General features: G+C 40.8%; 1 protein-coding gene across 1 annotated transcript in view; it reads left to right on the top strand.

Annotated features, from left to right (window-relative positions):
* The window catches only part of gabbr2 (gamma-aminobutyric acid (GABA) B receptor, 2), a 200176-nt gene that overhangs the window by 166920 nt on the left and 10281 nt on the right, over nt 1–22975 (top strand). The window contains exon 14 of the mRNA XM_082522355.1: nt 21807–21917. Within this exon, the coding sequence (XP_082378481.1) occupies nt 21807–21917 (111 nt within the window). The remainder of the gene's footprint in view (nt 1–21806; nt 21918–22975) is intronic.

The raw sequence follows: 22975 nt of genomic DNA, 5'->3' as shown, positions 1-22975 counted from the left end.
AATAGTATGCTTGACTGTAATCTCACTTATGCAAACACTCAGCTGTAATATGCAGCTTCCCCTCCCTCGTATTTCTATCAATATTGTGCTGTCCGTTTCTTGCACTCTTCTGGGTTTCTTTCTTTCCCTTGACTCTTATCCCTTCTCACATTTCTTCTATCCATACAATTGGCCTTACCCTCATCTTTCCATCTTCCTGCCTCCCTCTGTCTTTCGTTGATACCAGAGACACCTCCTATCAATGACCAGGCGCATTCATCAATGCTCCTCGTCTGCTCATACACAGCCCTGAGGATTCCATTAAGGCTTGGTGGCTAACACACACACACACACACACACACACACACACACACACACACACACACACATTCACAGATTAGGGAAAGGCAGCTCTATCTCATCTGGCCAGGGGCACAGCTATGATTAGTTATTAACTCCAGATAGAGATGCAGCATTTGATGATGCCAGTGACTTTTTGTGATGGCGATGATGATGATGATTATGATGATGATGATGGTAATGATAGTCAGGATAGCAAAGATGATGATGATTGTGGTCCCAGAAGCAGTCAGGTGATGATGAGGGACACCTAGAGAGAAATTAAACGGGAACAGGGAATAACATAGACAATTTGCAGATATGCCAGGGATCAAATAAGAGTGCATGGGGCTATCCTTTTACTTGATCAGATTGGAATATTTGAGTTGTTATTGTTTAGTTGTTTTATGAGGAATAAGCTACCTGAAATTTGTCATAGCTAGACAAGTGGACTGACTGACTGAGGTACTTCAGTAGAATTCAAGCTTTAATAAATATGAGAAGACAATGGCAGGAAAGAAAGAACAAACTGTGTTTTTGTCACTTAGTTTAATGACAAATTTGTTGTTTGTGGTCTGATGAGTTTTAAGAACATTTTGTTTTGATCAGCACTACAGTTCAAAGTTGATTTTTATTTCCATTAGCAGTAATTGTGTATCATCTGGACAGCTGTGGTCTGAGACCTCCCAGTAATTTCATTTGTAGGCGTGGAGTTGGGGAGTTGGAGAGAGCAGCAAGAAAACTGCAATAGTGGGTTGGAGGTGGGTTGCAAAGCAGCTTGCAGAGAAAAACAAGGACTAAGTGTAGGCACACTAAAGCATTTTGAATAGCTTGCTCTATGTAAGACTTGTCAGCTTGCAAAATGGTATCAGCTGAGTAATCAGCTGATGTGGTCTGATGTTGTGATCAGCTATTCTGCCAGGATTACCACTGAGCTCAAGTTTGCTACCAGTCTAAACTGAACAGTATGCTTGATGCAGAAATGCTAATTACTTTCCTGCCACTAACCCTGCACTGCTAAACTGATACTACTTGTAAGAAATGTTTTCCCTCAAAAAAGAAAATGATGTTATAAAGCTTAGAAAAGTAGTGTGTTTTTTTCACACCCTTTTCAATCTCCAGTGACCTAATACTATGGTCTTTATAGCTACTAATCTCTACTCTTTGTCTAGACAGCGTGAGACAGGATAGAAAGACCGACCAATAGTAGTCACTGTGACCTTTGCTGGCTTGCAACCCAGCCCTTGGCTAAGCTGAAAATACTGCTGCCAGGGATTGAGTCAGGAAGAGGATTGCTTTCTTTCTTTGATACATCCCAGGTCCTCAATCAAGGTGGTGCTTTTGCTGACTTTGGTGCGGGCTGATGTGAATGAATAATAAATGATAATCTAAATTCTGATAAGTTAAAGTAACAGCTGTGTTTGAGGTGTGAACTATGTTATGGTGAGATCTACTGGAGATTTATTCTTTCGCTAATTACTTTTCATGCGAGGCCACAAGCTGTTACAAACTGCAGTGACACCGCACTGCCTTGACCGAGCTGGGTTCACCTCAAGGACAACGAGCCACCACTGAGAGACTTAGTGACACAGTAAGGGGGAGGGGGCAATTACAGAAAGGTTAATCACTGACCCAGCCAACCCTCCAAATTTATGTACTAACACCTAAGCACACATATACCAGTATGCAGAGAAGTCAGATATAGAAGACGACCAAGGTCTGCCAGTGATGGGGAGCTGAGAGCACTTCTGTGCTGCTTGAACAAACTACCAGCACGGCCTCAGCATTATAGCCCAGGCATACAAATACATCCCACTAAGTGCAAAGGTTCTTTTACACAAGACCTTGAGCTTTTGGCACGCTGCAGACGCTAGCAGTATAGAGACCTGAAGATAGTAGGAATGGGAAGGAGGGACCGGGGACTTAAGGGAGAGTGAAAAGAGACAAGGGCAGAGCTGGAGGAGAGAGAGAGAAGGCTGAAGAGCTACAGGGGGCACGGGAGCTAAAATGTGAGAGGTCTATACCAGCTAGAATTATGAGATGGAGACATTAGAGGAGAAGAAGTTGAAGATATGTGATGAGAGACAAAGTGAGACAGGGAAGGGGGGAATAAAGGGTGTCATGGCTACTTATCATCACACTGCCGAGGGTGACATTGATTAGCGCTTGCCATCGGCAGGAATCCTGCAAGCCAGTCGACAAGAAGGTCAGATAATTAAACCCAGCGCAGCTGCAGGAACCTGGCACTACGCCCGTCCTGCTCCCGCCTATAAATCATCAGCGGTAGCTGTGACAAACTATTGTTGTCCACATGTTTGCGTTTAATATTTGTATATAAAAGGGAGAGGTTTTAGATATGTATATATAAATATATATACACGCCTGAGTCATGTAACCCAGTTCTCCAGAGAGAGTCTTTTTTTCAGGTTCACTCACTCAGGATATATGTAGTAAATAACCCTCCCTCCTCTTATCTGTCTGTGATCTGTAGCATGTGGTGTTTGTGCGCATGTGAATTTCACCTCTATTTAAACTCTTTCCAACCTGTGATTTTATTCACTGTCATTTCCAAAGTCAACTCTTCAAAGAGTAAGTAGCATGGTTGAGATTGGATTTGACCTGTGTGAATTTTCTACTCACTTTGATCTGCAAGCATCTTTTTTTACAGACAAGCCTGCACATGCTGCTTTAACCGATATTAATAATGCTCTTTACATAAAAACGAGGGGTTGGTGTAGGTGATAGGAACAAAACACTGAGGAGGAAATTGGTTCCAATTAAGTGATAATCTGATGTGAAGCATTTTAAATGTATAAAAGCCACACAAGTTTCTGTGTTAACGTACCTGTGTCAAATTTATCATCTTAGCTTGGCAATGCTTAGGGTGTGTTTTACACCTGACTGCCTCCTGTCTTCTTTAAATGCACCATCCCTGCCAAAGAACACGTTAAGTTATCCTTATGTAATGTAGCAATAAATATGTCCTATTTATTGTGGTCTTCTCACTTGAGTGAATGTGACAGGCTGTCCTTGTGCCTGGTTTCCCTCCCTTTATTTGTCTGTCCTCTGGTGTATGCAGCCACCTCTGCCATTGCAAACCTCCGGAAACACAAAGAGCAGAGAGCGATTATGAATGTCCCGGATCAATAAGCTCACAAGGAGCACTGGGAGGGTGGGATGTAAACTATATGGTGCTACTTGAACTATACCTCATCCACTTAAGTGTCCTACTGCCCTTTATAGTGCTTTTTTGCTCCTTTTGGGGGGTTTTGCTCTTCAGAAAGTCATTTATAGTTTTATTGTTAAATAATACTGGAGAAGCTTTGCACGATCCAGTTTAAAATGGCCTTATTTATTTTGTACTATGGCTTGGTGTAGCCCCTCAGTTCAACCACTATTTGAACTAAGCTTATCTACCCCTCCTTTCAGCTTACTTTCTTCTGATTGGCTCCTCCTCTCAAACAGAAGGTCTGAACAACATGTCAGAGGTTTCTTTGGGCTGAGATGATGTATTAAGTTGTAAGCTCTACCTATACTTAGATTTTTTTATACATATGGTGACCTCATTAATTTCAGTCTTTGGCCATATTTATTGACATCCAGCATGTAATTGTATGTATATAAGACAAAAAATTAGAGTTATATCCTTCACAAAGTTAAATACAGTACATCAGGAGAACGTTAGTGCCTCTACTCAGGGTGAAAACATTTAGCATCTTGCTGCAATTAGCATGAGATCTCCCAGTGCTATGCATCACAGATTTGTTATCATAATTTCCAGATTTAGAAACGAAACACATCGTCCTAGCTCCGCTTCATTTAACGTTATATGACAATATAGCTTAAGCCCATATGCTTCTGGCTTTTTTAATATGTGATTTTCACAATGGAATTGAGCAACAGCTGCATGTTGACATGTTAACTATAGCGGTCCAGAAGTAGATACGACTGCTGAAAATTACAGTCATTAATGACGAATTACCTGTCATGTGCGAACTGCTTGTTTATTTCTGTGTTAAATCGTCTGATTGCTTCTCTGTGGCGCATTGCACATTATCAGCTGCAGCAAGGCAGGCGGTCTCTGTGTGAGATTCGAATGGTGAGATGTGTCACTGTGGATTAGTGAGAGCGCGGCGACGCAGAAGGGGTGTTAGGAGTGCATAAAAGAGAGAAAGAGCAAGAAGAGGTGATGGCGAGAGGGAGAGCGACAAAGTAGTTTGGAAATGATTAGGCAGGAGGAGATCTTTCCATTGCTGCAAACAGAGTCTACTGATTGTCAGTCAGTTTACGTCGGCGTGTTCAGTGCACTGTACTGTACTTCTCACCTACCACTGTAAATGCATTGCATATGTATGTTTACAGAAGAGGTGTCGTTATGCTACAGGCACGCCACCTCCCTGTTATGCACATCCACACCCACCCAGTCGCGCTGACAACCATCTGTCCGGTAATTAACCTGAATGACATACTGTGCAACATTGACTGCCTTTACTGAAAACTGTGTGTGTGTACGTGTTTGCTCTGCCTGCCTATGACTTTATTTCTCCAGGCTCTGATCCTAATGGGTCTGTGCTCCATGCGTGACAATTTGTGTCCGTGTTCATTGCTGAGATGTAATCTGATGCACAGTGAAAACAAATAAATAAGAAATAAGAAATAACAGCGCTCCGTTAAAGCATTTTATAGTGCACAGTAACTGTACATGACAGAAGAGCAAAGACAGAGAGGACGTATGAGTGGAATCTTGTTTCTGAAGGTAAAAAAGCAAACTTAGTCTATACTGCAACCATAGGAGAGGTGTGTATGTGTGTTTGTAATATTGAAAGAATTACACAGCAGTTTCAAAACAGTCCTAACAGCAGTGCAGTATTTTTTTTATATTATCTGCAGCAAGGTGTCAGGTTGCAAGCACCTACGGAAAGCTACATTTCTTGTTACTTCACTTATCTGCATCATTTTATCTACACATGGCCAGTATATCACCTTTTCTTATCCTAATCACTCACTAAGGAGGCAGCACTTTAGTATAAAGTGGAAGTTTTTAAATTTAGATTACAGATTCTTAGTTATTAGAACATTTTAAATATAGGCCTGAATGGTTAAAATCATACTAATAATATGCAGCATTTTTCTTGTTTCCAGCTTTATATACGCACACATTTCCTATGCATAAATACATATACAGTTTGCATTCCTTCACAAGACATACTGCTATTGATTTGTGTTCAGATTAAATGTGCTGCCATGTCCTCAGAATGAGATTCACGTAGCCGCAAGAGCCTGATTGGATTGGAGGATCGATAAGGTGGCAGAGAAATGGAGAGACGAAAGATGGGAGAGAGCAAGAATGAGAGGGAGGGAGCGAGATGTATTCGCTGTTCTTCATTACACCTATAAAAGGAAAGAAATGAGAAGTGGCAGCAAGGGAGTAGTAGCATTTTGTTGCGGCACAGTCCCAACTCGACCCTCAAGTATTTAGCGTCGTGCCTATCACAGTATCCACTTAAAAAAAAAGAAGTAGAATAAAAAAAGCTGTCAAAGAAAAGTGTAAACCTTCACTTATTACTAATGCATAGATTGAAAAGTACAAATTATGAGTGAGAATAGAATTAAAGTACAGGAATCATTTTAACAAGGGTCAAAGTGGGGCTGTTGTTTTATCTGCGGCGTGAACTTATGTTCCCAGCTGCAAAATGTGTTAGAGACAGGGGAGCTGGAACTAAAGTGGGACAGCGCCAGAGGAGCTGAGGTGAGCTTTACAGGGAGCGACAGGCAACGCATCAGAGGCCTCATCTGTCTGAGATAGCTGGGTATAATTAACAAGGCTTTGGTTTTTAATTAATCTGCCTCAATCAGAGTAGAAATTCTATTCTTACATTTTGGACTAAATTAATTCAAAGACACTCCAGCATCACAGATTGTGTGCTATAGACTTTTTTCTTTTCCCTTTGGACTCTCCTTGCTTTTTTTTGTTCCTAGTGTGAGTGTTGTTCTTTGTTTATGAACTTTACTTCTGCCTCCCTTTATTCCTTACAAGCTTTTATAAAATCCATCTACATTTAGATAAACTGATATGATCTAAATCTGATACTATCCTCCAAGGGTAAAAAAAAAAAATCATCATATGCTTCCCACATAATTCTAGTCACATTGTTGCCTGCTAGGGAATGCACTTACCCTGCAGTGCCCTCCAATGGTAGGTCTGTGCTGAGAGAGGACGTGGCAGCACCTGGTGATGGTCCCGATGGCCAAACTCAACCAGCTGAGCCATGAAAACAAGCACCATCTGACCATCTGACGATAATAATAATCTCTGTCATACTGCCAGTTCCATGTGGCCGGCACATTAGAGAGAAGATATTACTCTTCCCTGCTGGGATTTCTGCTATCATCCATCTTTTGTTCAACTTGTTAATGCTATATTCTGTAGATAGGCAACAATCCCTGGATGTGTAACCTCAAAAACTGCAACAGAATTCTCAATGAGGTGAAAAGAAAAAGAATAGAAAAAAAGAAAGAACCCTGGAGTGAAACTTAAAGGCTTCAAGGAATTGTTGTAACTGCTGACAATCTTTGGTCATGCAGCAGGGTGCTGTCCTGAAATTGGACAGCCGTCTTGGGTAGTGTTTTGTGGCATGATTAAACTATCTAATGTTACACACGAATCAACAAATGAAAAATCAACAACTCTATCAATAAAATGAAATCAAGAGCCGATCTCCTGCTACCAGGAACTAGATCTTGATGCTGATTTGATGCATTGAAAACTTCCTAGATTAGTTGCTGATGAGAGAGTGAATAACTGATTAGACACATGATATCCTGAACTTGTCTTTGCTTGTCTTTCCTAACAGGAATTGTCTGTGTACCTTTTTTACATTTTGACTGGAACGCAGCGATAGAGAAAAGAGCCAGTGGGCTTGTTTCCAGAGTTGTAGAGGAGATATTTTGGATTAGCAAGGAAAAAGGTTGAGAATTTGACAAAAAGTAAAGGTGTGCTTCAGTGTGCATGCCTGAGTGTGTGTTTCTGTGTCATCACAAAGAAGCGGGAAGCTTTTGCAATCTGATTGCGCTAAGTTTCCACCTTGAGGACAGTCAGTTTCAAAAATACTTTTTTGACTAGTTTCATTTTCAGTAGAAGATATTTGTGTGACCTCATCTAACACAAATATATTTTTATGCAACACATGAGTGTTTTTACAGGCCTCACAGGGCTGGAATCTGCTTCTCTTCAGGTATTTTATGGTCTAGCATTCTGCATTAATTACTTATTTATTATTTACATGCACATCGGCAGGCCAAAAACAACCATCCCAGTAATGTAATGATCAATACCTATTTTCTCTTTCCCACCTGAGAATGCACCTGCCCTCCGTGGCTCAGGTGGGATACTACTTTGCTTGGATTGGTGCTCTTGCATCATTCTTTGGAGTGACTGGTTTCTGTCCTTGGGGAAGCCAGCAATGGCAGGCCAATGACAGTTGAAGTAATTGACTGTCAAGCTCCTATGGATTTCCTGCCTGCTGCTGATGTAGCAGAGGGCTGATCAACCTGCACTGTATACACACTGCTTTCTGTCTCTCTTTCTCAAACACAAACAACGAAAGGCGAGAAACCTTTGCTGGCTTATGTTAAAGGGTATGTTGCACTGAATAGGAGTGCACGGAGATTGCTGCACGAAGCGCTGTTTGTGCTTTGTGCATTATTAGAGATGTTAGAGACATGGAATAAGAACGGTGCCTGTGTTGCTGTCCCTCCTTGGGCACCACCAGTAGCTAACCATAAGGTGTTGTGTTTGTCAGAGCCAAGTTTCAGCTAGGTGGAGAGATGCCCCCTGGGAGTGTTGACTCACCCAAGCTTATGTGGAAATGTCCATGTGCATGCGTGTGTGTGTGTGTGTGTGTGTGTGTGTGTGTGTGTGTGTGTGTGTGTGTGTGTGTGTGTATGTCTTCCATGCAGAGGCTGCAAGGTGCTGGCAGGCCTGTCACATTAAGCCAGTGGCGTTGAACTCATTGTGTCAGCCCCTGCAGGCTGCTATTGATGCTCCTATCATATAACTTTCTCTTCCTTCTCTCAGTGTGACACACTGTTCACATTCTTGTCACTACTTGCCCCTGACATGTGTATGGGGGCATCTGGGGGGCACTTGCAATTGTTGCTCTGCAGCTGTGCCTGAGTGTGCATTTTGTATGTGTGCCTGTGTTTGTGTTTTTGTATGAGGGTGTGCGCTTCCTTCCTGCTCTCACAGAGCATCATGGAGATCCTGCAGAGCATTTCTGCATCATTAGGTCTCTCCCAAAAGTTGAGCACGAGGCTGGACCCCGCAGGCAATAGATTGAAACTAGGGAACGGAGAGAATAGAGAGAGGATAGGAATGGAGAAGGAAGCTAAAAAATGGGGGGGGGGTATATAGTAAGGAGAAAAAAGAAACAAGAAGGGCAGGTGGAGAACAGGTGGTGGATGCCAGGCTCTGCAATGCAAATAAAATTGTTAATCCATTTTTTAAATGATTTTCATCCTTTAAAATTCTTAATATGGCTACCACTGAGGTGGAATAATTGCATTAGGTCTAATGTCCTTCCACCTGCTGAGAGACCTTTAACAAAGCAAGTGATTACATAAGGTTTTCACATGGTTGGCTGTTTCACATGTGCCAAGATAATATTCTTCAATTCCAAATCCATGTGCAGCCATTGGACATTTTTTGCATTTTGACTGTACGTCAAGAAACACCTGAGTCCTGTAGGCGAAGCCAGCTGATGGAAGGGTGAAGTGGAGAAGGGATGCATTATGCTGTCTGCTCCTATTAGTCTCCACATGCAATCACACACACACACTTCAGTGCGTGAAGCAAGCAAGGCAGAAAATATCCATCTTTACACGCTGTTCAAGAGTGTCTTGTCACAACTTGGCTCGAAGAGAGATAATCAGGGCGACCACACATGGGTCACGGAGTTAAAGATTTATTTCAGTCCAAAAATCTCGGCCCTTGCCTACAGATTGTCCACATTAATATGCAAATATCTGTTTAGAGAAAGATATATAAGAAGACAGATTTTTTTTAATGGCAATGCTAAGGAAAATGTACAGGATACAGTTATCATGTTAACAAGTATGAAGATTATGAGAATGAAAGCAGAGTATAAAGCACAGTTCCTAGACACACATGCATTGACTAGGAAATATATAGTTAGTATAAATTTTTCCATCTGCTCCCTTGGTGAAGAAGACAAACACTTCTCAAAGGCCTCCACCACTGACGCAGTACAGTACAACATGATTCACTTGTGAATAACACAGCCAATTAAGCAGCCACAACACAGGGCTCATGGCAACTTGAGGCCTCGGAGGACTCAATTACTGTTCTCGGTTTGGAAGGACAGAGGATGAGGTAGAGAGAAAAATACGTATAGGGAGAGATTCCTGAAAAGAGGATAGTGTGTTCTCTTCATGCTGGAAGTACAAAGATTCTGCTTGGCACCCATATGCATTATGGGTGATCATTAATAATGACTACGTGTTCGAGGAGAATAACAGTTGGATTCTTTAAATAGGGAACTACCTTATGGGGATTTCCTGCCCCAGTTTCATCCTGTATAAAGATAAATGGATATTTGCAAATAGGTCATTTATAGTCTGCTTTCATATTGTGTGAAATCACTGTTGCATTTGATGTTATTAGGTGCTGGAGATGAATGTGTCCGTAAGCAGATTAAGTCATTCTGTGAACATAGTGCACTTGCTCATGGCGGGTTCAGATAGAATAGCTCTTCTCTGTTCAATTAATGTTTAACACGACAGGTCATTTCCAGTAATTTCCTGAGGAAGACTTTATATGATATATGAGGATGGTGTTCTGTCAGACACTGTAAACAAGCAGGAAGAGAAAATGAACGGAAATTAATTCCTGACAGCAAACCCCCATTTTTTTGGCACGGGTTTGTTTGACAAAGGATGATGGGAAATGTAGTGAAGCAGGTAGAATGGAAAAGGGTTATTGATGACATAATGATGGGCTTTTATTTCAGTGTAATGCGGTGTGTAATGACTAAGACTGGTTTACAAGAAAACCCAATGCCACCAAAGACTCTCCAGGTATTAAACCAAATTGTGAATTTTGTGCCTTTAGAAAGAAAGCGGGCAAAGGATCAAGAAAGAGCTGAGAGAAGGCTGAAAAGGGCATCAGTAATTGCAATCCTCAGTACTTCAATCAGGAGCTAAAGTTAAATTAAGCTTTGGAAATTGTGCAGGGCTATGTGTGTGTTTGTTGCTGGAAAATGTGGAGTAAAATATGTAGTGCTTGGGTGCTCAAACTTTCACTAATATATGGGACCTATGATTTAAAGGGACATTGAGGGCCAATCTGTCCTAGAGAAGAGCATATCTGAAGATGAAGTTTGGAGTCATCAAACACTGACCTGTCTGCAAACTGGAAAATGGGCCTTTTTTCAAGCACCAGGTGAAACATGGAGCTGAAAGAGAGATGGCGCTAAGGGAAATCAGAGTTGGAAAGAAAAAAAGAGGAAATTCTTAAGAGTGAGGTGATGTATGAGAGTAACTCGTCATATTAGATGGCTTATCCTTCAAGTTCTACATGGCTTTCATTTCTCACTGAATCCACTGAGTTACAAACCCTGATTGTGGCCCTTCAGATGAAGAAGTCCACCGAGGTGTTAAAGGGGCGTGTCTTTGAGTGGACTGGATTTTAAAAGTTTAGATAATGGGGAGGGACATGTGAGTGGAAATTGTAGCTTATTTCCATGTTTCACATGTTAGCAATGCAGTCACTTTTGCCCCATACACAGAATGAGTTTAGACACAAATATCAACAATTCATCAATGCATCACAGCATCACGTGATCCCAGTGGTTAAATCCAAAGGCAGTCATTAGAAAAAATAAGTGCTTTTCTTTGTTCTTCCTTCACTGACCAAATACTCTCCTGTTTAGCTCTGACTGATGCTACAGCAGCTTCTAGTCTAGTTCTGCCATTTTTGTGCAGCCAGTGAGCTTTGAGTGTACCAGGATATACTTTAAGTTTCTAGATCACTGGATATTCTTATCTATGTATAAACCCAGAATATAAAATCATGCCTCTAAAAGGATGCACCTGCTTCCCAGCAGTACACAGATCTCATTAACACTATTCCCATTTCTCTGTCATGCTACCACTTCCCACAAGTACATGGAATTCCCCAGCAATGTACAAACTTCCATAATGATGAAAACGGCAGCAACAGCGACATAAGGCAGTTACAGTTGCGCCCAACATACAGCAACACAGATGGGCAGTTTGATGTAAGCTAGGGTTATGGCGGGGAGTTGTGTTAAAGAACAGCAGCCACATAAGCATTTGGAGCCTTTGATCGCAAAAGAATGTGAGGCTATACCGCAGCATTTGCATATTCTAATGAGTCCAACGTTCAGGGTTAGCCGCTTACACTAATGACGCGTTTAGCTCTTAATAAATCAGTTAAGGCAGCTCCCCGTTGGAGCCCAGGGAGCTGCACCAGTGTGAGTGCGTGCATATTTCATTATAATGTAGCTTTGTGTGTTCGTGTGTGTCATTGTGCCGTAATAATACGAATGCATTAGTGAGTAAATAAGTCTGTTTGGGAGCGCTCATCTACTTGTTTCTATTTTAGTACTTGTTAACAAAGTAAACCTCTCATGTTTGGTTGCACAACTCTTGCACAAAACACCCAAAACGTATCACACTGTGAAAATGAATCTGGTGATGACAGTGCTAATAAAACGCAGCATTCTGCAGTAAATGTTTTAGTGCTACTAACCAGGGATCGCAGCACACTTCTGACTTTGTTGATAATGTGACGATTCATGAATTTTTCAATTCATAGCCCTCAGATGCTGGTAAAAATACAAATATGTGAATCTCAGGTAAAAAACGTTCAACTTGACACATGCTACTGATACAACAAGACCAATTTAATGCTTCAGATTAAAGCACACTCTTACACAGATAGATGATACAGCATCTACTGGTACCCGGCGGGGGGGATACAGGAAGTACAGGCTCCTGTAGCCACAGACAATCATCACTGAGAATATGAACCCATAACCAGTGGTTAATTTCTCTGCCTGAAGCTCTAGGTTTTTTTTCTGCTTTGTCGAGCACTAGCAGTTCAGCCAGTTATCTGAACAACATGAAATCAGTCTTTTGTCAAAATATTATTGTGCCCTTTTCTTTGCAAAGATGAGAACAACAGAAAGAAGGAAGGGGAGAAAAAACCCTTTCACAGTTTATGCCAATTTGGCCCAGTAGTGGTTAGAAGGTTGTTGGGCCACGGTTCTATCAGAGGGATTAGTCCTCAAATGGGATTACAGGCTAGTATGAAAAAAGGAAGAAAAGGGGGTGGATGCTCAAGCAAGCAAGAGAGCAGAAATATTGAAATGCAGACAGACACATTTAAGTAAAGAGATCGCTTTATCTTCATTAGTGGGGAAGTCGAAAGGAAGAGGAGGAGACTGTCTTAAGAGGGATGGAAACTGAATGGTGAGATGTGAATTCTATAGTTTAATGAAGATTAAAGACCGAACAGTTTAAAGCGTATGCATGTGTGGAGACAGCACAGAGGACAGTGAACTCGTGTTTCGTTATCTCTGTTGTTTTTTTCCCTCTTTCATTCCACCTCTACCTTCAGTTCTCCCTCTGAAGTGAGGCAGAATAATATCTGTGAAGATGCACTGGAGTGGAATATCCTAGTCACCCATCTGGTATGACTAGGACACTACAGTAAAACCCACACAAGCTCTTTCACCCAGTCACACACACACATATACACACATGCGCGCTCATACAGTTATATGGTGTTCACATATACTGTGAAGGACGGCTGAGACCCACAACTTGGAGTGCCAGCGGCATGTTGCTGCCCTGCCACCATGCCCCCTCTGCATGTAGGTCAGCCTCTCTGGGCCACCCCTTCCCTCCCTCAGCTATCTCCCTCAGCTCCTTCCTGCCCTTCCCTGATGGCTTATTTTTTTCTATACTTCTGCTCATTTCTCATTCTCACGCTGAGAACGTGCTGTCCTGTTTTCAGTAAGAGAGACCACAGTTTACTTTTGCTTTCACTCATTATGTGGAGGGAAAGATTGTGTTTTGGGTTAAAATGTGCCCCTCAAAACAATAACCCTACGTACTAATGAATGATGCAGTGCATATAAATATGATACCAACTGTCCTGTTTGACATTTTGGGAAAGACACCCATCTCTGTTAGCGCTGTTGACTTTACATCCACCTCTGCTGAACTCCCCTGGGGGTACCACAAGGCTCGATTCTTGGACCTCTCCTTTTCTCTTTATACCTGCTCCCATTTGGTGCTATTTTCCAAAAAGCCCCATATAACAAAATCCTTATCACCAATTTACACTAGGTATAAAATGGATCCTACTCTAAAGCTCAATACTCATATAAACACATTGGGGAAATGATTGCTTTATCCAGTTGAGGCTGGTGTCAAAAATCAACCCTTATCCATCCAAATCCAACCTTGAAACTCTAATACATTCTTTTATGTCTCATCTCTTTTGCTGCAATGTGCTTTTTATAGGAATGAGCCAGCCCTCCATTGCTCACCTACAGCTTGTGCAAAATACCCATGCTTGATTTTTATCTGGTGCAAGCGCGCAAAAGTGCATCACTCCAGTTTTAGCTTCCCTTTACTGGCTTCTGTTTTTTAAACATATCTCTTAATGATCGCGTCTCATTTTAATCTGTCTGAACTGCTTGACCTATGTGTCCCATCTTGTTCTTCCTAAGCTCAGCAGACTAGATGCTTTTACTGCTTCCAGTGACGCAATGCAAACTCAAAGAGCTTTCACAGTTGCAGCTCCAAAACTGTTGAATGATTTGCCACTATCATTCAGGCAGTCTCCTTCACTAAATCTTGCTTAAATACAGACTTTCACTCCCTGGCCTTTGACCCAGTGTGAGATGCTGACTGTGATTTTAAGTTACTCCTTTATTGTTTAACGTCTACAGCTCTTTGTGCCTCTTTATTTTTTACCCTCTGGCCTTTTATGTTTGGTGTTATTGTTCAGCACTTTGGTCAGCCCTGTTTTTGTTTTAAAAAGTGCTTCATAAATAAAATGGTATGGTACAGCATGATAAGGGCCTAGCCTCAGGATCTCAAAACTGAAGCTCAGGCAAGTTGCTTAAAACTGCATTTATGCTGATGGCCAGCAGTAGGCATCCCCTCTGGTTACAAAGAGTGAACCAGAAAATGGTCACACTGCTTATCTGATGTGACCTCAGTTCACACTGTGATAATTATGTTATGTTCTCATTTGGATGTTTATGTTACCATGGTATCACAGCTGTAAACAAGGTTAACTTTAAAAAAGTGAAGATTCTCTGTGGAGAAAAAAGTGTTTCCAGCTACTAGCCAAAGAGCAAAAGTCAGAGTACAACTCAAGTATAAGTTAGGCCTAAAGTTATCAGCCTTGGCTCAGGAGATAGAGCAGCTCCTCTATCAGGCAGAAGGGCAGTGGTTTAATCCCTGTCTCCTCGTGTCCATGCATTGAAGTTTCCCTGGGCAAGAGACTGAGGCCCCAATGCATCTATCGGGGTGAATTTGTGATCGTTAGAATTTGCCTGATTCATAGAGTAAGAAAGAAAATCTATGTGAATAGATGAATGTGTCTTACAGTAAATCAGTATTCATACAGAGTAAAATGCACTATGTAAGAACCAGTCCATTTACCACTGATTTCTGTCTTTTAGACCCTGACAGATGACTTTTGTGCGTCATCCCATGTTTGTCATCTGACACTCAAGTGATGAGCCACATCAAGTGACACAGTCAGGTGCTTTGCTGCCACAGAACAGCAAAGTGCCTGATAACCTCAGGATAAGTGTGGAAATGTCTGTTATTAATCTCATCTCACCTCTGTGGAGAGGTGAGATGAGATTCAGAATTACAAGCTTTCAGCATCACTCTATTTATGGCAGTATGACAAATGTCTTTGTTGTTGCTTGTTTGTTTGTTTTTGCAAAACACCGCATTGAAAAGCAGTCAGATAAAAAAAATATGCAATTCAGCATTGGCAATACCCTGCATTAAAAACACACACGATACCCCCTGCTATTGTTTTAGATCTTCAATCTGGCTTTCTACTCTTTTTTTGGATATAGTGCACATATGTGTATCTATTTAAAAATTTATGAAAAAAAAGACATTTGGTGTATTTTTACACATACACTTAAATTTGGAGGGAAATGTAAGTATTACATTATGTATACAAGAAGGAAAATGGCAGATTTTTATGTGTTAAAGGCTAAAAAAGTTTTAAAAGTCAAATCCAACAGTTTTGACGATGGCTTTGTTTCTTGTTGCCAGTGTTACTGCAGTATCAGATCACAGTGCACAGTGTGAAAATATTTCTTTTTGGCTGCAGGTAAAATATAGAAAGTATGAGAATTTGATTGCCTAGAATCCAATAGTAACGACAGTTGCAGGCAGCCAACTGTTCCATTTAGGACATAAAATAAAACTTGGAAAAAGTATGTTGGATAATGCAGGATGAATTCCAAGATGTTGTGTTTAAAGTCCTCCACTCAAAACTTGTGTTTTGGTTACTGGTGCGTCTGATGCATGTTCAGATGGTAACTAAAACTCATTTTTCTTATAAGTGTCAGTGACCAGTTTGGAAGTTAGTCCTGATCTTACGGTAGACTTACAAAAGTGTTGTGTGAAAAGTTATATTGGGAATAAGCTTCCAGTGATGTGTCACAAATCATCATTTATTCATGCAAAGGTTGACATCTGGCTTATGCATGGATCTGTAGTTGTTTCTGTTGTAGGATCTAGAAATAAAAGTTCCTAAATGGTCTCTTTTTTTGGCATGAACTGGTGTCATCTTCCATGTCCGACTAGCTGAGCTAATTACCAACTATGCACTGCTTCTTTCTGCTTGTCTAAAGGCCTTTACTGCTGTTCAAAATTTCTTAGGGGGTTCATAAAAACGGTCCTGGCTCTTTCTCAAATGAGTTCCTACAAATTACTCTGGCGCCAGGATGTCTTTTATCTTCTCATCCTTTTGCCTTCTGGGGTTTTTGATGTGGTTTTTTCCACCTGCCACTCTTCCAATTTCTCATGCTCCTTTTTTTCATGTCTTTTTCATTCATTCCTTTAAGCACCTACATCCTTTTCACTTATGATCAGTATGCTAAATACTTCCAGTTGATTTTTACACTTTCCTCAGTATGAAATAAACTATATTGCAGTATACATAGAACTTCCTGGGTATCTCCAAAAGCCATTTTAAAGCTATAATTGCACAAAAAAACCCAACTATGTTTTCATGTCTGAAAACAGTGTATGGCTCACAGGATAATGTGTTTGTCTGACATCTCTATCCATCAGACAGCACAGTATCAGTGTTTCTCTCTCTGTCCCCGTGCCCAGGCAAACAGTTGGCTGGGCCGATTCCCTTGGCATCAGAAAGCCGTAATGCCACCCGCTGACGTTCAACACATTACCAATCACAAATCACAAAATCCAAGCAGTTCTATTATTACGAGATGTACATCATATAATATTGCTTGATGTTTTCAAATAAAGTTCAAATGTTCTAGTGTTATGTATATATATATATATATATATATATATATATATATATAATATTTAATCTCTGCAGTAATCACAACAAAGTAATGTTAAAAAGGGATTAAAAAATGGCCACTGTAGACAGTTATCTTTTCACTAAATCCCATTTCCGGTGCTTTTCATGTCTTTTTTCCACCACAGTCATTTTCATCTCTTTTGCCCAACGTTACACTGACACAGACTGGTGCAGTAGTCTAAAATTCCAGCCAAGAGACCTATATTATTTTTGTCCTCATCTCTCCCTCATTCTTTCACAGTGGTGAAAATCTCCTGCGTTTTAATGGCTGGTTTGAGGGATGGAGTTCTTCTGTTCAGTTTTTACCTAATAGCTCATTTCTACACACATGCATACACAGCGCACAAACAGCCAGAATGTGCACAAGTTGGCACCCACAGTGACATATGTTTCACACTGACACACCTCTGTGTGAAGTAGCTGCAGGTGACAATGAGTGAGCTCTCCACCTCCCCTCACATACTGGTCTATCTATTCTTGCTGTCCAGTGGGCCAGAGGGCGTGATACAGTCAGATCGAGATCCATATCTTAGAACAAGCCCCAGTAGCTCTACTTTTGGAGTCATGGGAAAACAGAAAGGCAGGATTCTCCATGCGGCTGTAGTTTTTGTCTGAGCTCTTTTCATCTTTTAAACGACTTCAAAGGAACATGACAGTATTTAATGAGGGTTTAGTGAACAAGTGAAATTTTCCAAACACATCATTCAGTTTAGGTTTTTGAAACCTTCCTTTCAGGCAGCTCTGTCTTTTAATTAATTCAGTTCAGTATAATAATCGACTTGGGGTGGGGAGTGGGGGAAATAGACTTCTTTTTGAGATAGATAATTCATCACAATGAGCATATTCATGTCTAGTTTTATTTTTGTACAAGGGCTCATCGTTGTTGCGTGGTAACAGGAAACTTCAGTCACTTGCTGAACAGAATCCCGTTCATAAGCTTAGTTACAGAAGCTGGAAGACGAAATGGCCAACAATAGGAATTTCTAAATTTAGTTTTGTGCTTTCAAGTCTGGTTTTTGCCACTTGTGCTAGTGTAGTAAGTGAGCTACGACAATAAACAGTAAATGTTCATCCCTGTGCAAAACCATGACTTGTGTATCAGATAGTTGGAATCCTAATCTTTATCTCCACCTTTTCATAGCTCTTTCTGATTTCCTCAAGCTTTCCCTTTGAGAAAACAGGATCAGCATCATCTACTTCTCGATCTGTTCGTCCCCTTGATTACTCCACTTATTTCACACTCAATCTTTCCATCCATACTTCATGCTCCGGTCGTCTTTCCGTCGCACCCTTCGTTTCTTCTCCCCTCTTCTATCACTCCCTCAGTCGCTTCATCTAGATCCATCTCTCCATAGACAATCTGCCACCACTGTGCTCGCTGCAGCCCTCCCAGAGTGATCCCGTTAGAAGGCTAATGCTCTGAAAAATGACAGCGAACCGGCACTTTTACCGCCATCACCACCGCCTGCCGCCAACAGCCCTGTTGCCTGGCAACTCCCCAGACAGCTTTTCTCCAAAAGGCGAGAACTCTTGTCTGCTCTGCTGCGATAGAGAGCCAAGCCTAATAAGCATTATATCTCATTTTGTCTTATCATTTAGTTGTTAGTGACACAAGTTTGCTCGGAGCTGCGACTATGCAAAGCGCGCCGATGCAGAATGCGTCTCTCGTAGTGAATGAATAAATTGATTTGCAAGAAGTGTGACTTCCTGGAGCATTGTTGTTGGAATAAGAGGCTGCTCAGCCAAAAACACAAATATACAAAAATGACAAAGATGCTGGAGAACGATGGAGTAAAGCTGTTCTGTAGAAAAGCTCTCAAGAGGTCTGACAACATAGATCAAACAAAGCAACTTAAAGGTTCGTAATAAATATCTGATATTTAGGTTCATTTTTGTCTATTCAAGCTCGTCTCTGAATCCTTTAGATCCTTTACACTGAGCACAGCTGCATTGGTCGATAAATTAAAGTAAAAAATCAGGAAACTAAGATACTTGCACTTTTCCGCATCTGTGCGTATTTAAATGTTGCCGCAAACAGTGCACTGCAACTTCATCACAGAAGCGGAACACAAGAGATACATAGAACGTATGCCAAGAGGCATTAATGGAGATGCTACATAATTCAGCTGCTGATTTGTACAAGTATAATAACACCATAAATTCCGAGGAGTTAGACAGTAAATGCTGTGAAATTACATCATGCATCGCCTGTTATGTCGTGTTATCGAATTAAAATAATGTCTTAATCGATCTTAACAACTTGTCAGCGGTCTTTTCTAAAACGGAATGTAACATCGCTGACTTTATCTGCTGGTGTAATCAGCATTTGTCTTTCATGGGCGGCCGTTACGTAAATGTCTCAAGGCTTAGTCTTTACAGGCTGTTTACTGCTTGTGGATATTTGACATCAGAAGAACAAGGAGAAGGAGTGGAAAGTTAGATCAAAGGAGACTCATTGTTAGTTTTTTCACAGGCTTCATCAGATAATTTTAGGATTTTGTTTCAATATAGGTCTGACAGTACATAATTACAAAAATTGCTGAAAATGCTTCAAACATGTTGTCTTCTGTAAAAAAAAAGAAAAGAAAAAAAAATGTATTTCACTTAAGCATTGTTTGTATCGTGCATACAAATACTGCCCTTCTCTGCGATGTAGTCAGCAGGTTGCAGATTGCTTGTTTTCATTGTTTAAAAACCGCATTACTTCCCATGACCGGAGATGAAACCAGTAACCTGCTACTGCCCTGCGACTTGGCAAAAACCAGGACATCTCATGCATAAGGGATGCACAGATATTCTCATGCTCACAGCATTACTAAGCTAAAAATAAAATGAAAGTAGAAGCTCCCTGTAGCTGCACGATGAAAATCTTAGGATTCCTTTTCCTAATTGTGGTTCCATGTAGAAAAAAAGAAGAAAAAAAAAAGCCTTTCTGTGCGTCATCTCCTGTCCCACTTTCCCGAGTGTCTACCTCTGATGGCTTTTAAAGCAGAAACCCCGTTCCATCAGTCCTTCACCTAAAGCTAACAAGAATCCAAAACTCAAGTCCCAGAATATTCTCAGACGCTTGCGACACGAACCACGCGGCTGCCACGGAAACTCTCAGAAGGGGTACGAGAGTGCTTTGACAAAGTGTGTGAACTCGCTGCCACCGAAGCGATCCTCAGTCTTCAGTATGTTTCTGCTTTGCGACATCAGAAGTTTTGAAGATTGTGGAGAAGTTGTTGTGGGGGGAGGGAAGGTTTGTGTCGTGTATTTTCTTTTTTATTTCTTTTTTTTTTTGCAAACCGTTTGCAATGTTTAACTAACTGCATATGTAATCCTGTGCAGAGCTGAACATTTGAAACAGAAAGAGCAGTGAAGAGAAGCTGAGTAGGGAACACTGTGGAAGTTGTATTTCTACGATAGAGGCATGGGAATAAAAGCTAGGAAACTGTACTATGATATAACTCGCCAAGGATACCCAGAAATGATGTGTTATGGGCCCATTTTCTTTTCTTTTCTTTCTTTCGGGTGAGTCAGGGCACCTTTTTAAGCACCAATTTCCCATTTTAAGCCATCATCCTATAGAGAACCTCTAATATAAATTCATCAAGGTCATGAAGGGAGGCATGAATAGCTGTAATCTAAATTAATGCAAGCTGAATGGAGAATATTCATGTCAGAATGACAAGTGCACAAGGTATTTTGGGGTGTGTATGTGTAGGTGTGCATTTGTGAATGGTTGAGAGCATTAATAAAAAGTACAGTGTCATAGGTATGAGGATGGAAACGAGGCAATCTTTTCAGTGTATTTCTTTTCCCTTTGTTTACTCTTCTTTTTTTGTTTCCCAGGAATTTCGATTATAGACTACGTTTCGTGAAAAATGTTATTGGGTTTGCTTATACACACATACGCTCACACACCATCTGCTGAGACATTAGACATGTCTAATTGCGAATACTAAACATGCACACACCTGGAGAGCATCATGGCATTGTGCCCGGCCTCGCCCCAGGTGTCTCACAGTTGATATATTAGAGTGGCCTCAGATGAGTCCATGCAGCCAAGCTAATGCTCTTATTAAAGGCTTTTCAAAGGTAGCGAGAGGGGAAAAAGGGAAAGGGGAGGTGACGTGTTTTAGCGTATTAATATCCACCACAGGTGCTAATTTGCTCTGCAAGTCACTCGTGTCATGAGCTGTGGCGAAAGACAAGTGGAAGCGAAGAGAAAGCTGGAAGGAACGGAGAGACGATGGCAGGATTAAGAGATAGCGTGACGGAGACTGAGTGAGAAACAAGAAAGAAAGGAGGAGGTGTAAATCACATTAATGAATAAGCTTCATTAGTTGTGCCCATTAGCATCCTAAGCACAGATTAATTTAACTTTAGCTGACTTTGGAGAGGCCCAGTGGCCGTGATGGGGAAACAGTTTGATTTCACACCTGGATAGCTGATCACAGACACCCTGAATTTGCAGGAGCATTGGATAGTCTGTATTTCCTTTGTGAAGTAAGCCACAAAGCGAAAACTAATGTGAGAACAGCCGAAAGGCTCACTGAGGGCTTTCTTTATGTAGAGCTTATTTAGAGTGTTTCTCTGTTGGTTTTATCATTTCTTCCAGTGACAGTGTTTGTCAATGCAATAGCAAAGTGGGTGGCACTCGCCTTGCCGTCACAGTTAAATGTTGTCTTCAAACATGTCGGGTTAATGTTTTGAAGGAACCAAAACAGCAATCTTTTCCTACTCATAACCAGGCGGTTATGAGTTAACAGCAATGTTTCAATCTCTGGGATGAGATTGGTACTTTTGTGGGAGCTGTACTCAGTTTTTTTTTCTTGTCTATTTGTTGTTTTGTCAACAGGCCGACCCCCAAGGCCGAGACATTGCCATCCGACCTTTCTTGGAGCACTGTGAGAACACCCACATGACCATTTGGCTGGGCATCGTCTATGCCTACAAGGGGCTACTAATGGTGAGGAAACAGGATTTCGTCAAATGTACAGATGTGTCTGCTGATGTGGCTTGGATTTTCTTTTGCAATCTATCTCTAGTGTATACTTTACATTTACCAACAAGTCTATATAAAACACCTTTTAATCAGGAAAAACAAAGAAAAGTGCAGAAGGAACAAGAGACCCATTTTGGACAGACATGCAATAGATGATTAGGACAAAAACACAATTTTTGTAATTTTGCTTCTGTACGCCACAACACTGGATTGTTCCTCAAACAATGAACATGTGATTGAAGTGCAGACTTTCAGCTTTATTTTGATTTTTTTCCCTAAAACTTTAGGTGAATATTTTGGAGGATCAGGAAGGACCCTTCTCTCCAATACAAAGACCTGGAAAGAAAACAATCTTCAATAACACAGGAGAAGCTTTGATTAAAAAAGGGGGAGGAAATGAGAGTGGATAATGGCTTCCTTTTTTCCTGACTTTATACTTTCCTTAACAGTTTCAGAAAACAAATATGACAGAGTTTCTCATCTAACTCTTGAGAAGCTGAATGAAAGCACGCAGTTTGCAATATGTCAAGCTACTTGTTTCATTTGCACTTGTATGAGTTTATGGTATGACTGCCTCTTTTTCTAACTGCTACTGATTTAACACTTACAGACATTAAAGTAAATTTCTGTTTGGTTTTTTTTGTTTTTGTTTTTTGGATCAGCGATATTGAGTTACTTTAGACTAAATGGTTTTCCTCAGTGATTTCATTTGAAAACTCTGTGTTACTTTAAGCTCATCAGCAGAGCTTCAAACTCTGAATGTGTAGTTATTATCAGCTAGCTAATAGCTAGATAATATGTGCTTTAAAATCTCCATGAAGAAGGAGAAACTGTATAATGCCTGCCACAAAAAGAGAGACACTGAAGATAGACCATTAAAGATAAGTGTGCTGCACATGTCCAGCTATACAAACACACAGTCAAACATTCATTCTAAATGGAAAAACAAGACCCAAAAATATTGGGAAAAAGCTTAAAGAAAAAGCTAATCTTTAAAACAAACCACAGATTCTGCTGATCTA

This window comes from Aulonocara stuartgranti (assembly GCF_965226115.1).
Source record: "Aulonocara stuartgranti genome assembly, chromosome: 22".
NCBI classification, from domain to species: Eukaryota; Metazoa; Chordata; class Actinopteri; order Cichliformes; family Cichlidae; genus Aulonocara; species Aulonocara stuartgranti.
This window is presented reverse-complemented; position numbering and strand designations above follow the sequence as displayed.